General features: G+C 41.9%; 1 protein-coding gene across 2 annotated transcripts; it reads left to right on the top strand.

Annotated features, from left to right (window-relative positions):
- Window positions 1–4403: 4403 nt before the first annotated feature.
- On the top strand, window positions 4404–15026 carry Clk1 (CDC like kinase 1). Of its 2 annotated transcripts, XM_028765637.1 has the most exons (13): window positions 4404–4531; window positions 6345–6502; window positions 6952–7177; window positions 8051–8141; window positions 8529–8595; window positions 9201–9317; window positions 9421–9587; window positions 12202–12296; window positions 12386–12515; window positions 13505–13587; window positions 13938–14017; window positions 14216–14306; window positions 14689–15026. In XM_028765637.1, exons 2-13 carry the CDS (start codon window positions 6345–6347, stop codon window positions 14830–14832), a joined length of 1449 nt encoding a protein of 482 aa, XP_028621470.1. In that variant the 5' UTR covers window positions 4404–4531; the 3' UTR covers window positions 14833–15026. The 2 variants fall into 2 exon arrangements, with proteins under 2 accessions (XP_028621470.1, XP_028621471.1); XM_028765638.1 differs by lacking the exons at window positions 4404–4531; window positions 8051–8141.
- The last annotated feature ends 211 nt before the right edge of the window (window positions 15027–15237 follow it).

The following is a 15237-nucleotide window of genomic DNA, read 5'->3' as shown; positions in this document are numbered from 1 at the left end:
CCCAGCAACCACATGGTGGCTCGCAACCATCTGTAATGAGATCTGATGCCCTCTTCTGGTGTGTCTGAAGACAGCTACAATGTATTTATATATAATAAATAAGTAAATCTTTAAAAAAAGAAAAAAGAAAAAAAAGAAAAGAAATTGGCAACAAAATGACTATCATTGCAGCTGCCGTTCTTCTATGGCCCCAGATTGTTGGGTCTGTGGTAACAGTCTAACTGGCTTCTGGGAAAGATAAGTATATTTTTTTTCCTCCCATCGCTTTAGCATAATTCCAGGTGAATCAGATTTAGGGGATAGAGTTGGCCAGATGATTGACAGTCTGGGGTATATATTCAGGATTTTTATTTATTATTATTATTTGTGTCTTAGTTAGAGTTTTACTGCCATGAACAGACACCATAACCAAAGCAAGTCTTATAAAGGACAGCATTTAATTGGAGTTGGCTTACAGGTTCAGAGGTTCAGTTCATTATCAAGTGAAAGTATGGCAGCAACTAGGAAGGCATGGTGCAGGAGGAGCTGAGAGTTCTACAGCCTCATCTGAAGGCTGCTAGTAGAAGACTGACTTCCAGACAGGTAGGGTGAGAGTCTTAAGCCCACACCCACAGTGACACACCTACTCCAACAAGGCCACACCTCCTAATAGTGCCACTCCTTGAGCCAAGAATATACAAACCATCACATTCCACTCCCTGGTCCCTATAGGCTTGTTCAAACATATGAGTCTCTGGGTATGGCTAGCCATACCTAGCCATAGCATAATAAAAAAGTACATTTAGTCAAACTTCCCAAATCCCTATAGTTTATAGCAGTTGAGACAACGTTAAAAGTCAGAAGTTCAAGGTCTCTTCTGGCCGGGCAGTGGTGGCGCACACCTTTAGTCCCAGCACTTGGGAGGCAGAGGCAGGCGGATCTCTGAGTTCGAGAGTTGGAGGCTAGCCTGGTCTACAGAGTGAGTTCCAGGACAGTCAGGGCTACACAGAGAAACCCTGTCTCAAAAAAAAAAACAAAAAAAAAACAAGAACAACAAAAAAAAAGAGCTCAAGGTCTCTTCTGAGATTCATCCAATCAATTAACTGTAATCTCCAAAGAAAGCCAGGAAACCAGCTGGGCAAACTTCAAACTCTGCATCTCCATGTTTGATGTCAAAGCAGTCTTCAGATCTCTGAGTCCTTTTACATTTTTTTTTTCAAGACAGGGTTTCTCTGTATAGCCTTGGCTGTCCTGGAACTTACTCTGTAGACCAGGCTGGCCTCGAACTCAGAAATCTGCCTGCCTCTGCCTCCCAAGTGCTGAGATTAAAGGCGTGTGCACCACCACTGCCCCGACGTCTCTTTTCATTTTTGTTGACTGCAACAAACTTCTTTCTCCTGGGCTGATTCCACTCCCTGTAAGCGGCTTTCCTCAACAGATAGCTCACAGCTCTGGCATCTTGAAAATCTTGGGCTGGGCGGTGGTGGCACACACCTTTAATCCCAGCACTTGGGAGGCAGAGGCAGGTGGATTTCTGAGTTCGAGTCCAGCCTGGTCTACAGAGTGAGTTCCAGGACAGCCAGGGCTACACAGAGAAACCCTGTCTCGAAAAACAAAACAAAACAAAGAAAAAGAAAAGAAATGGCTGGCAGGCATGGAATGAAACGTCTACAGCTATGCAGCGGGGAGTTGGCAGACCTCAACATGTATCTGCATGCCAATGAGTGCTGGTTGCCCAAGGAGACCAGAAAGGAGGGGCAGATCCCTTAGAACTGGATTCACAGATGGATGTGAGCGTCATGCAACCTACATCCTCTGCGAGAGCAAGTGCTTTTAGCCATTTCTCTAGCCCTCTAAAAACAAAACAAAACAAAAACAAACAAACAACAAAATTATAATGGCTACTCCTGGTTGTCAACTTGATTATATCTGGAATGAACTACAACCCAGAATTGGAAGGCTCACCTGTGATCCTGATCTTGAGGCTGGAAGACACAAGTTTCTGACCTGGATCTTGGCATGGAGATCTTGAGGCATAGTGGCTTTGAAAAGCTTAGACCCAATCAATGTAGTACACACCTTTAATCTCAGGAGACTAAGGCAAGCCGATCTCTGAGTCCAAGTCCAGCCTGGAACAAAGCAGGTTCTAGGTGAAGAAAAGCTTAAATCCAGGCATGGTGGTGCATGCCTTTAATCCCAGCATTTCAGGAGACAGACCCATGCAGATCTCTGAGTTCAAAGTCAATCTACAGAGCAAGTTCTGGGACAGCCAAGCTTAGGTAGAGAGGGAGTCAGAAAACAGAAATCTGAGAATAGAATAATGGGGACCACATTCCATTCCCAGCAAGCAGCAAAACACAGAAGCTTCAACCAAGTGGCTCTGGCTTTAAAGTGAAAAACAGAAGGAACTACTGGGACAATGGATGCTGGTTAGCTGGAGCTAAGAAATTAGTGGTGATTAAGAAGAGACCAGCATCATTGAGGTGAAATCTTCTGGGAAGCGTTTTCTGAGAGCACAAAGCGGTTGTGTTCCAGAGACAGCCAAGGTTATACCTCGTGTTGCAGCTGTACTTGGTAATGTGTAAGAGTCCCCCTACGGGGTACTGCTTTTGAAGGCATAAAGAGGTCCTGAAGAGCAGCTGAGGCTTGGCACTGTGAGAGGCCATGGAAGGCCATTGGTAAAGGTGCAGCCTCAGTTGCAGTTGACAGCCCAAGACTGAAGGGGTCATGAAAAGGAGCTGATGCTAAGCACCATTAAGAGAACCAATGAGAGAGTATTAGTGAAGCCCAGTTGCAGCAGAAGGCTCCAGTGTATTGGAGATGCCATTACCATGGGATGATCGCCAAGAACAGCAGCAGCAGTGGAATGAACTCAACCAGAACCTAGAGTGCTACAGAGGGCAGAGCTGGAGAAGTGACACCAGCCCTTTCGAGGAGCCCAGAAGATCATGTGTGGATCCAAGACATTGAAACAAGGAGCTGTAACATTGAAGTTGCATTGGAGATTCCAAGATTTTTTTTTTTTTTTTTTTGAGACAGGGTTTCTCTGTATAGCCCTGGCTGTCCTGGAACTCACTCTGTAGACCAGGTTGGCCTCGAACTCAGAAATCCACCTGCCTCTGCCTCCCAAGTGCTGGGATTAAAGGTGTGCGCCACCACCGCCCAGCTACCTGCCAGCTATTTCATATTGTTGCTGTAATGTGCCTGCCAGTCACTGTCACAGAAAATAACTTGACTCAGAGCAAAGTCATGCTGATTACGTATCTTGTTATGTTCTGTATGAGGTGTGTTAATGTTAAGAAATTCCACAAAGCTTTATGTAGGACCCATCAAATTTAAGGTCAATATGAACTATTATGTCTAAAATGGCTTGAGTCAGAGCTAACCACTGGACAGCACTTCCTGCACCTGGGTACGAACTCACTGGGCTTTTGTGGTTTTTTTTTTTTTTTCCTTTATAAGCTGGCCCTGAGAAATGTTTGTAGTCGTGGCTCAGCCCTCAAATTCTGAGCTGCAACCCTGATTGATTGGTCTTAGGGTGTGCATTCAATAAACCATCCCTGTCTGACTCTGTTTGTGTGGTTTGTGGGGCAACTCCTGGACCCCAACATATACATGTAGGCAAAATATTCACATATGTACATTTAAAATTTTAATAATGGATCTTTAAAAAATACTTTTTTATTTTTTGTGTAGGATGATATTGCAGGAATTGGTTCTCTCTTCCACTATGTGTTTCCTGGAGATTGAACTCGGGTAGGCTTGGTGGCATTCTGTTAAGCCAACTCCAGCACCCTCCTCTTCCCCTGTTTTGAGTTCTGGGCTGGAATTTGCTATATAGACCATACTGCACTTGGACTCAGGGATACCCTTGTCTCTGCCTCCTTAGTGCTGGGATGTGCCACCATGCCCAGGTATGGATTACTCTTAAGAGCGGAGGTAATGGAGGCAAAGGAGTTGCAAGGCTGTTGTTTACCTTTTTAGAGTTACCAGGGAAATAGGAGGTGGGGTGATAAGGGAGGGGTTCATTCTCAAAGCCTTCAGGACTACTTACTAATCTGTCTACGTACACTATTTCTAACAGCTTGGGGGAATATATTTAATGTCAGTGCATGTCATACCCAACCACTAAAAACTAGTTTAAGACAGGTCACAGAACTGTAGTCAGTGAGTTACTAACCAGAGATACTTTGTTGGTGTAGTTTAAAAGGTTGGAACCAGAAGGGAGGCAGAGAGGGAGGGAGGGAGAGGATAATGTTACTGTTACCTGCAGTATCTAAGAATCCTGCAGTGTCTAAGAATACTCAAGAAGCCTCAGCAACTACAGCCACCGCCCAAGCCTTCCCTCCCCCACCCACTGGGGCAGCGGGCCGCGCCTGCGTACTCAGGGCCGGCGTAGGCCCCGCCCACCTACGTCACCCGCTTTCTGGAGAAGAAGCTCTCGCTGCGGCTGTCCGCACCATTTTGTGCTGGGACGTCGTCGCTGTCGCTTGCACACTCCCCACCACCGCCTTGCAAACTTTGCCTTCTTGGTTGGAGTCTCTGCGGAAAGGTGAGACGCAGTGTCTGTCAGGGCTCTTCCTCATATCCCGACGCTGCCCGGCCGTCTCCCCGGACCACACTGCGGTTCTTTATGGCGGAGGCACGCGAAGGGCCTCTGTTCCCCGGCTGCAGGGCTCCGGCCGGCAGAGGCAAGCGTCTGTGTAGGTGGGGACGGTGCCGCTGGCTCCGTGTCGGGGGGGGAGGAGGGCGGGCCGTCTGCAATGGCCCGAGCGGACGCGGCCGGACCTAAGATGGCGGTAGGGGAAAGGCCGCGCTCGTCCTTCAAATGGCGGCGCCAGGGCGCGGCCTTCGCTTGGACTCGCTCAGTACTGGTTTTACTCTGGGTGTTTGCATGGCGCAGTTTTTGGTGCTGATTTCCTTTATATTTGAAGCGAAAGACCTTGTCAACCAGGCCGGACCCACACGCGGAGGTGATCTTGTCAGGGGTGGGCGCTGCGGGCACAGCTTCACAGCAGGCTGTCACTTGAGTTCTGAGTAGAAACCTCCACCAAGGCAAAACCCGGCTTCGACGAATAAGAGAATTCCAGAGGCAGTCAATACGAAGCAAAATTGAGCATATTGAAAATAGAAGGCACACCGAGACAGGACTTGTCAGAGCGAGGAACAAGGGATTTTAAAGAAGGGTTTAAGATTTAGTTAGGTGACTAGAGATTGTGAAATCCTCTTTGTTTAAACAGGGTTCAAAGAGTGTACTTTCTAGCAACAGTAAAATTCAAGAAGGCTGGGCAGAGGCAGGCAGATCTCGGAGTTCGAGGACAGCCTGTCCTCTGTTCTTGATAGAGAAAGCCTGTTTTAAAAAAAAAAAAATAAAGTCAATTTCCTTTGTAAACAAAGTTGTAAAGGGGAAGTTGTTTACCTTTAGGAAACAGGAGGGGGAACACCCTAAAATTATACGTCACTTCCGCTTTAAATAAACAGCTTTATTTTCATCGTAACCTGCCCTGTTTAGTAGGGCTATTCAGGGTATGCCCGAATTTTGCTGACTCAGCATAAAAGGTGATCCAGTTCTGAGGGCACCCATGATGAGCCATCTTTCCTGTCTCCCTTTGCTAGCAGTAAGGGTATCAGAAGGGACGGAGGACATTTACTTGAAGGAGCATTGGGAAGTGAGGTCATCTGCTGAACAGCATTTTTTGAGTTGTAAACAGATACATCATAACATCCAAACATTAAAAAACGTCTTAGGCCGGGAGGTGGTGGCGCATGCCTTTAATCCCAGCACTTGGGAGGCAGAGGCAGGTGGATCTCTGAGTTTGAGAGTTCGAGGCTAGCCTGGTCTACAGAGTTGAGTTCCAGGACAGCCAGGGCTACACAGAGAAACCCTATCTTGGAAAAAAAAAAAAAACGTTTGGGTAGTAATTGGATCTCATGAACCTGTAATTTGAACTTCTGCAAGGGCTGTCATACATTTTGCTTAAGTTAAATAGAAACCTTTTCCACTTAATATAAATTTGGGCATGGTGAGAACAAGGTAAAAAAAAAATCTGTGAATAAAATTTAGATTGCAGAATCTGAGGCAATGCAATAATTTATGATTTCAGACAGTTGACTACAACTTTAGAACTTTGATTTAAAACAGAAGGTTAATGCTGGGGGTGACCTGCATCTAATCCCAGTCCTGCAGAGGCAAGAGGCAGGTAGCTCTCTGAATTCAATGGCAGCCTGGTCTACAAAGCTAGACCCACATAGTGAGACTGTCTGGGGATGGGAAAAGATCAAAACTAGTGGGAATTTACAAAGAAAGCTTTTACTACTGCACATCACAGAAATGCAACTTAACTGGTAAAATTTGCCTTTTATAGATGAGACACTCAAAGAGAGCTTACTGTCCTGACTGGGATGAAAGAGATTGGGATTATGGAACATGGAGAAGCAGCAGCAGTCATAAAAGAAAGAGACTACATAGCAGTGCCCATGAACATAAGCGCTGCAAATACGATCACTCGAGAACAGCAGAGAGGTAAGAAAGGCAGCTATGGGCTGGAAGGATGTTTTAGCTGGCACGTGAAGCTCTGGCAGAAGACACTTCAGACATATTGCCACTATAACTTGTAACTCAGCTCCCAAGGACCTGATGCCTTGTTCAGGCACTCCTTAGTACTACCCATACAGACACACAATTAAAAATAAATCTTTACAAGGCACATAAAGTACTGCAGTATAAAAGTAGCTTTATTGGCCTGGGGATGTAGCTCAGACCCTGCATGAAATCTGGGGGGCCATATATAAGATAACTGATATTACTTAACTCATGATCTGGAGATTGTCAAAGACTGTAGTTCAATGGTGAAATACCTAACTTGGACAAAGAACTTGAGTTCAGTTCTCTACACTGCAGTTGTTTGTGTGTGTGTGTGTGTGTGTGTGTGTGTGTGTGTTTATAAAAAAAACTTTTTTTTCCTCCTCTAGCTATTACCTGGAAAGCAGATGCATAAATGAGAGAGCTTATCATAGTCGACGCTATGTTGATGAATACAGGCATGACTACATGGGCTATGAGCCAGGGTATCCCTATGGAGAACCTGGAAGCAGATACCAGAATCATAGTAGCAAGTCCTCTGGTAGAAGTGGAAGAAGCAGTTACAAAAGTAAACATAGGAGTCACCACCACACTTCACATCGCCGTTCACATGGGGTATGAGCACCTTTTAAAGATTCTGAAAGTTCTGATTTCCTATGGAGAACAGGAAGCAGTTTTGTGTTTGAGGAAGTTTGAAGATAAAGTCATCACAACTCTACCTTGCAGGATTATTCTTTTAGTATTTATTTGTGTATTGCATAAGAAATTCATGAAAACAGCGCATATTTAGCTCTGAAATGATAGGAAAGATTTTCTTAATGCTATTTTAAGAAATATTATTTTGATAAATTGTCAGTTCATTCCAAAGAATTAGGTATTTTTGTGTTAGGGTTACTTATGACTTATTAACATGTGTAAATTTTTTTCCTCATTAAGCTACAGATTTGAAATTAGTGTTTTCATATATTAGTATGGAAATCTATCAGATAACATTTAAAATGCTATAGCGTTGTATACCAAATTTTTTTTCCTTCCCAAACTAGGACTATTGTTTTATTTGTTTTTAATATTTTCTTGATTAGTTAAGCCAAATCTTAATTTGGCCACAAGGTAATAAAGTAAATACTACATCCTACAGTATTGTAGTATTAATTTAGGACACTATGTTTCAGTGAATGCCACAGATAAGATTTTTTTTAAAGAAGAAAAGCAAATGTGTTTATGTTTTGTTGCCTTACCACTTTGAGTATCTTATCTGAAAATCTGTTCCTTGCCATGTTTTTCTCCTGTTAACATAAACTATGTGCCCTGTGAATTTCTGGGGACTGAATTTGAAATTGCTCCTGCCAACCGTTTGTGGCCTGGCGTGTATCTGAATGCCTGAATATCTCCCCGCTGAATGAATTTCGTATTCTGCCCTGAATTCACTCGGGTATATTGATTGGCTGGATGATGTTGGTGCTGGTGCCGCCCACTTGACGTTTCCAGAAGAGTCACCGAAGGAAAAGACCCAGGAGTGTAGAGGATGATGAGGAGGGTCACCTGATCTGTCAGAGTGGAGACGTACTAAGTGCAAGATGTATAGAATATTTTTCAACACTTATTAACTTTTCAGATAACATAATCTATATGTATATATAGATTAAAGTTTTCAGGGATTTGGAAATCTTTTTCTTTCTGTTTTTTTGTTTTGCTTTCATTTCTTTTGGTGGGAGGGGATTGTCTTTGCTTTCTTTGGAGTTTAAATATTAAACAAATTCCAGAGCAGTAAATGAAGTTAATGAAATTAGTCTGAGAATGAAATTAGATCTAAGAATAGTTGTATGTTTTTTGGATGGTGTTGGCTGATAAGTAATTAATGATAAGGAAATTTGCAGCATCACCTAGAGTAATCTGCATTGATAACACTTATAAGTACATTCTTCTTATTCCCTGTTAATGAATGATATTTATTCCTCTTTTTTAGATGAAATTGTTGATACTTTAGGTGAAGGTGCTTTTGGAAAAGTTGTGGAGTGCATCGATCATAAAATGTAAGTTTCTGTTTTTTCCTTTTTTATTTTTCGAAACAGTTTCTCTGTGTAACAGCCCCGCAAGTCTTGGAACTCACTTTGTAGACCAGGCTGGCCTTAGTGCTTCAGATTCACCTGCCTCTGCTTCTAGAATGTTTTTGGAATGTTTTTTGAGACAGGGCCTCACTTTGTAGGCCGAGAGCTCTCACAGAGATCCACTTGGCCTCTTTCTTGAGTGCTGGGATCAAAGGTGTGTGTGCTATCACACCTGGCCTCTTATGTTTGTTAAACAAAACCCACTAAATAGTGTGTGCAGCTTCCTGGCTGGAGAAGGGACATCTCTTGAGTTTAATTCCCAGCACTCCTGGAACTCATTGTGTAGACCAGGCTGGCTCTGAATTTGGACATCCTCTTGCATCTATTTCCAGAGTGCTTGGGATTAAAGGCATGCCATTACACCAAGCAGTCTGGATCATCGTGTTTACAATTGTGTTTTATATGCATTTGGTGTTTTGCCTGCATGTGTGTCTATGTGTGGGCATCAGATCCTCTGGAACTGGAGTTGTCGACAGTTGTGAGCTGCTAGATTATCACCTTTTTAAACTTGAGTTTCTTCTCTTTAACAGGGGAGGTAGACGTGTAGCAGTAAAAATAGTTAAAAATGTGGATAGATACTGTGAAGCTGCTCAGTCGGAAATTCAAGTTTTGGAACACTTAAATACGACAGACCCCCATAGTACTTTGTAAGTATCAAAGTCAAACTTGAAATAGTTTCAGAAAGATTTAAATTGCAAGCTCTATTGAGTTATTTATTTATTTATTTATTTATTTTTGATGTGTTTGTAGCCGTTGTGTCCAGATGTTGGAGTGGTTTGAGCATAGAGGTCACATTTGCATTGTGTTTGAACTTCTGGGGCTTAGTACGTACGATTTCATTAAGGAAAACAGTTTCCTGCCATTTCGAATGGATCATATCAGGAAGATGGCATATCAAATATGCAAATCTGTAAATTGTAAGTTCTTGACATTCCTTCTAAAATTTGAGTTTGAGACTAATGTCAGATTGACTAATGTGGATCTTTAAAAAGGAGAATCTAGTAGTGAGACTAGGGACTATAGCTCAGTGACAGAAGTGAGGCCTTTTTTTTTCTGTCCCCATCACTGCAGAAGACTATAAGATGAGATCTACTGTGGGATTTAAAAGCCTGGCCTGAGAGTATACACAGACAAGTTTGAGTGATTGGATGCTGATTAAAAGATAGCAAGCTAGTTAAAAATGATTTAAAAGGTCAGGCAGGCAGTGGTGGTGCACACCTTTAACACCAACACTGGGAAAGGCCAGCTAGGGCTACAAAACCCTATTTTGAAGAAGGAAAAAAATAAGATTTGAATATACATCTTTTTTTGTTTTTTTTGAGACAGTTTCTCTGTGTAGCCCTAGCTGCCCTGGAATTTGCTCTAGGCCAGGCTGGCCTCGAACTCAGAAATCCGCCTGCCTCTGCTTCCCAAGTACTGGGCATGCGCCACCACTGCCTGGTTTGAATATGCATCTTAATAGCTGTAGTTGACAATAGGAGTGAGAGGGAGACTTAATCTCACATCCTTAGTTTGAATTTCCAGAGAAGACAAATGATTGTGAAATAAAATTTACTTGCTTACAAGTTGGTCTGTAGTATTTAAGTCAGTGAATAGTGTACTATTCAACATAGAAAGCTAGGAATGTGATTAAGTTTGTGCTGTCTTAGCATGTTCAAAAGCCTGGGTTTGATCTCTAGCACCACATAAGCTGGGCATGGTGGTGCATGCCTGTTATTCTAGCCCTTAGCAGATGGCAACAGAATCAGAAATTTTTTTTTAAAGATTTATTTACTTTAATGTATGAGTGTTCTACTTGCATGTACACCTGCATGCCAGAGAATTGTGAGTCACCATGTGGTTGCTGGGAATTGAACTCAAGACTGGAGAGCAGTCAGTTGACTTAACTGCTGAGCCATCTCTCTAGCCCCTAAAGATCAGAATTTTCAAGTAGCTTTTTTATCTAAGTTTGAGGCCAGCTGGGCTATGTAAGACCTTATCTCAAAACAAAAAATAAACGGTGTATGCATAAGACTGATTTAACCTAGAGTCCTAAAAAATTTAAATGCAACAAATCTCAGTTTGGTTTTGTTGTTTTTATTTTTTCTAAGAATTGCTTATTTTATGTATATAAGTACACTGCAGCTGTCTTCAGTCACGCCAGAAGAGGGCACCAGATCCCATTACAGATGGTTTTGAGCCACTATGTGGTTGCTGGGAGTTGAACTCAGGACCTCTGGAAGAATAGTCAGTGCTCTTAATTACTGAGCCATCTCTAGCCCCAAACCAAACCTCAGTTTCTTAAGACAGCCTCCTACCCATTGGAACAAGATATGTAGACCAACCTGTCTTTGTTTTGTTTTTTTTTTTTTTGTTTTGTTTTGTTTTTTTGTTTTTCGAGACAGGGTTTCTCTGTGTAGTCCTGGCTGTCCTGGAGCTCACGCTGCCAACCTGTCTTTGAATTACCCTGTTGCCATTGTATTTTTTGGCAGCCCACTGACTGACCTTTTTCCTCTGAGTACTTGGATTACTGATGAAGCCATCATTCTTGTTCCTCATTGTGCAGTCCAGGGCAAACTTGTATTCTGTCCTAGTTCTAAGGTTGTAGTGCTACCAGTACATCCAGCATCACTAGAACTGGCTATGATAGTGTTTCAGTCCCTAATGATTTGAGACAGTCTGATTGTCGCAGGATGGCCTCAGATCTCAGTATCCTGTCCTAGTACCCGATTGTTGTGGATAGAGCATTGTATGGATGGGAACGTTCATTATCGGACATAGATCCCTACACCTTCTCTGGGGAATTCTTGACTGGACTAAGATTATTGATTCCTTTTTTTTTTTTGGTTTTTCGAGACAGGGTTTCTCTGTGTAGCCCTGGCTGTCCTGGAACTCACTCTGTAGACCAGGCTGGCCTCGAACTCAGAAATCCACCTGCCTCTGCCTCCCAAGTTCTGGAATTAAAGGCGTGTGCCACCACCGCCCGGCCTTTTTTTTTTTTTTTTTTTTTTAAATTCCTTTTTACAGTATATAAGACGACACCAGAGGTTTGGGGGATTTTTATTCCTTTTGTTTAATTTTGTTATTTTCAAGTGTGTACAACATAAACATGATTGTAGGGTATCAGATCCTCCGGGAGTTGGGGTTTCAGGTGATTGTGCCGTTTAATATGGGTGCTGGGAATTGAACCCAGGTCTTGAAGAGTAGTATGTGTCCATGCCACTGAGCAATCTCACCAGACTATCTTGTTTTTTATGTCAATCTCAGCAAGGTTGGGTGGTAAACATCTTTAAAGTAGAAGAGGCAGGCCTATCTCTGAGGTCAAGGCCAGACTGTTCTACATAGGAAGTATTAGGAAAGCCAGGGCTATAGAGGGGGCCCTATTACAAAAATTAATTAGTTCCCTACCTAGGCTGCTCTTAGATTTTCATGTTTTTCAACTTCCTTAGTGCTATGATTATAGCACTATAGCACATATGCATGTTACAATATAGGGCTTATGATTTTGTTTAGATATTTGGGACTATAGTTAAAGTATGTATTTCTTTCCAGTTTTGCATAGTAATAAATTGACTCACACAGACTTGAAGCCTGAAAACATCTTATTTGTGAAGTCTGACTACACAGAGGCTTATAATCCCAAAATGGTGAGTACCTTATAACATGATCATTATAGTGCCGATGAATACTTGGTTTCAATAATGTGGGTTTATAACTTGTCACTTATGATTTTCAGAAACGTGATGAACGTACTATAGTAAATCCAGATATTAAAGTGGTGGACTTTGGAAGTGCAACATACGACGATGAGCATCACAGCACATTGGTGTCTACAAGACATTACAGAGCACCTGAAGTTATCTTAGGTTAGTACTTGGTGTGCTGAAGCAGCCTACTCTGCTTTATTCATTGACTCCAACGTAAAATACGTAGTTTTGGGTATTATTTGTATGACTGCGTTGTTGATCATTTTCTCATTAAATGATGCTCCAGACTAAGGAATGTAGCTCAGTGGTATAGCTCTTGCCTACGCTGCCAAGGCCTGCGGCCCAATACAATAGGATTATCGAGGTAGTGGGGGACAGACAGACAGTACTAGGAACTATGTTGAGAATCTTCAAAGTGCTGGGCATGGTGGTACATGTCTTTAATCAGGTTGGTAGATATCTTGAGTTAGAAGCCAGCCTGAGCCACATAGTGAGATCCTGTTCCAAAAATAAACACTGACATCTCTACTAACCACCTGTGAAACTAACAAGTGATGCTTAGCCTTAGAAAGGAGATTATTTTTGAAAAATGTGTTGTTGAGTGGGCATTTTAGAATCTTGGACAACTCCGGGTATGTTGGCTGCTCAAGACTAACCCGAGCTACACCTCCAGAGTCTGACTTAAAAAGAATGTACTTTAAAGAAGAAAGTATTGCCTACCATGCACCTAAGTATGTCAGACTATATGGTACAATCCAGTGCTCCTGGAATGTGGTTAAAAAAGTGAAACTGCAAGATTAATCAAGGGCCTTACACATTGAGGGCAGGATGTCCTACTAAATTAAGAACTTGACGGGGTTTCCCTAGCCTAACTTGCTCTGAGGATTCCTGATTTCTATTTCTGGAATCTTTTTTTTTTTTTCTCTCGAGACAGGGTTTCTCTGTATAGCCCTGGCTGTCCTGGAACTCACTCTGTAGACCAGGCTAGCCTCGAACTCAGAAATCCACCTGCCTGTGCCTCCCAAGTGCTGGGATTAAAGGCTTACGCCACCAACGCCCGGCCTGTTTCCAGAATCTTAAAATTATTTTTGAATTCTATCTCAGAATTAGTAAGGATTTCTACATTGACACTTTGCTTTGTTTTGCAGCCCTAGGGTGGTCACAACCGTGTGATGTCTGGAGTATAGGATGTATTCTTATCGAGTATTATCTTGGATTTACAGTTTTTCCGGTAAGTGACAATGATGTGCTTTAGTGGCTTTGCATTAAAAAGTGCCTATTTGTGTAAGCTACTCTAAAGACTATTTGCACAACAGGGTTTTATTTTTATTAGACTAATAAATCACAAGAAATTAAAATTGTGTACTTTGTTTTAGGCAGTTTTACAACTATTGTAAGCAGTTGTCTCCAACCATTTAGGGAAGATCAGTGACAATATTGAGGCTTATAATACTTTGTTGTCCTGCAGCTTGAGCCATATGTCATTTTAATGATTATCTTATGACTTCTAAACAACTAGAACTAGAGAACTAATTGTCGAATAGGGCATGATGTGTAAGGTAACAAATTTTTTTATTTCAGACTCATGATAGCAGGGAACATTTAGCAATGATGGAGAGGATTCTTGGACCACTACCAAAGCACATGATACAGAAAACCAGGTATGTTTTCCTTGGGTCATGTCATTTGTAGTACCACTGGATTCTGATTGGAATTTTTTTTTTTAAAGCTATTTGTTCCTTGGCTATAACTCTCTAGAAAAAGATTAGTTCTAGAATAATATACTAAAAATAATTCACCTTTGCTACTTTGAATTTGGGGAGGTTAGTATTGTAAATGTGAACATTTAACTGTTTTAGGAAACGCAAGTATTTCCATCATGATCGATTAGATTGGGATGAACACAGTTCTGCTGGCAGATATGTTTCTCGGCGCTGTAAACCTCTGAAGGTAGGCCTTGGATAGTCTTTCAATAACCTGCATGATCCCACTTTTGGGGTGTAGAGAACAGTGGCTGTTACAGTCTGCTGACCGTCACCCTCTGAAGGCCTCTGTTTCTCGTTTTGAATTTTGCTTTTTGAGATAGGGTATTGTACAGGGACATGCTAATATGTAGTTCAGGGTGGCCTCAAAAATTTTCATCAGCCTACCAGTGTTGTGTGTTCTATTATATGTGGCTTCTCCCCCACCACACCCCCCAAAACATTTTAATGATGGTTTAAAAGAGAGGCCTGGTAACCCACGATCCCATGATTGATCATAAATGGTTCCTTCTGTTTTTATGGTGGAGAGAGAAAATACAGCAGTAAGAATGTTTGTCTTTCTGTTTCAGGAGTTTATGCTCTCTCAGGATGCCGAACATGAGCTTCTCTTTGACCTCATTGGGAAAATGTTGGAGTATGATCCAGCCAAAAGAATTACTCTCAAAGAAGCCCTAAAGCATCCGTTCTTTTACCCGCTTAAAAAGCATACATGATTTTTTATAAACACGGTGCTCTGAAAGAAATCTTACAGACTGTATCAGTCTAGTTTTTAATTTATTTTGTATAGCTTTGTACATATTTTCTTAGAGGCTTTATTAAATACATGGCCAAGCCAAATAACATCTTTCAGTAATTATAGAATGATTTATTTGGAATAAACTTTGTGATTATCAATGTATAAAGGGTATACAGCTTGGTGTACTCTCTTTCTGTAGATACTTTAAAGTCTGGAGATAACTTTGCCGTTTTATTTTTTGTATATGTGTATTTTCACCTACATTTATGCCTGTACCACACATTTGCAGGCCAGAGTATGCTGCAAATCAAACTTGGGCCTTCTAGAGAACAGCAGCCAGTTCTCTTCACTACTGAACTTTCTCTTCAACTTTCTTTCTCTT

This window comes from Grammomys surdaster, unplaced genomic scaffold, assembly GCF_004785775.1.
Source record: "Grammomys surdaster isolate TR1022 unplaced genomic scaffold, NIH_TR_1.0 165, whole genome shotgun sequence".
Lineage (NCBI taxonomy): Eukaryota > Metazoa > Chordata > Mammalia > Rodentia > Muridae > Grammomys > Grammomys surdaster.
This window is presented reverse-complemented; position numbering and strand designations above follow the sequence as displayed.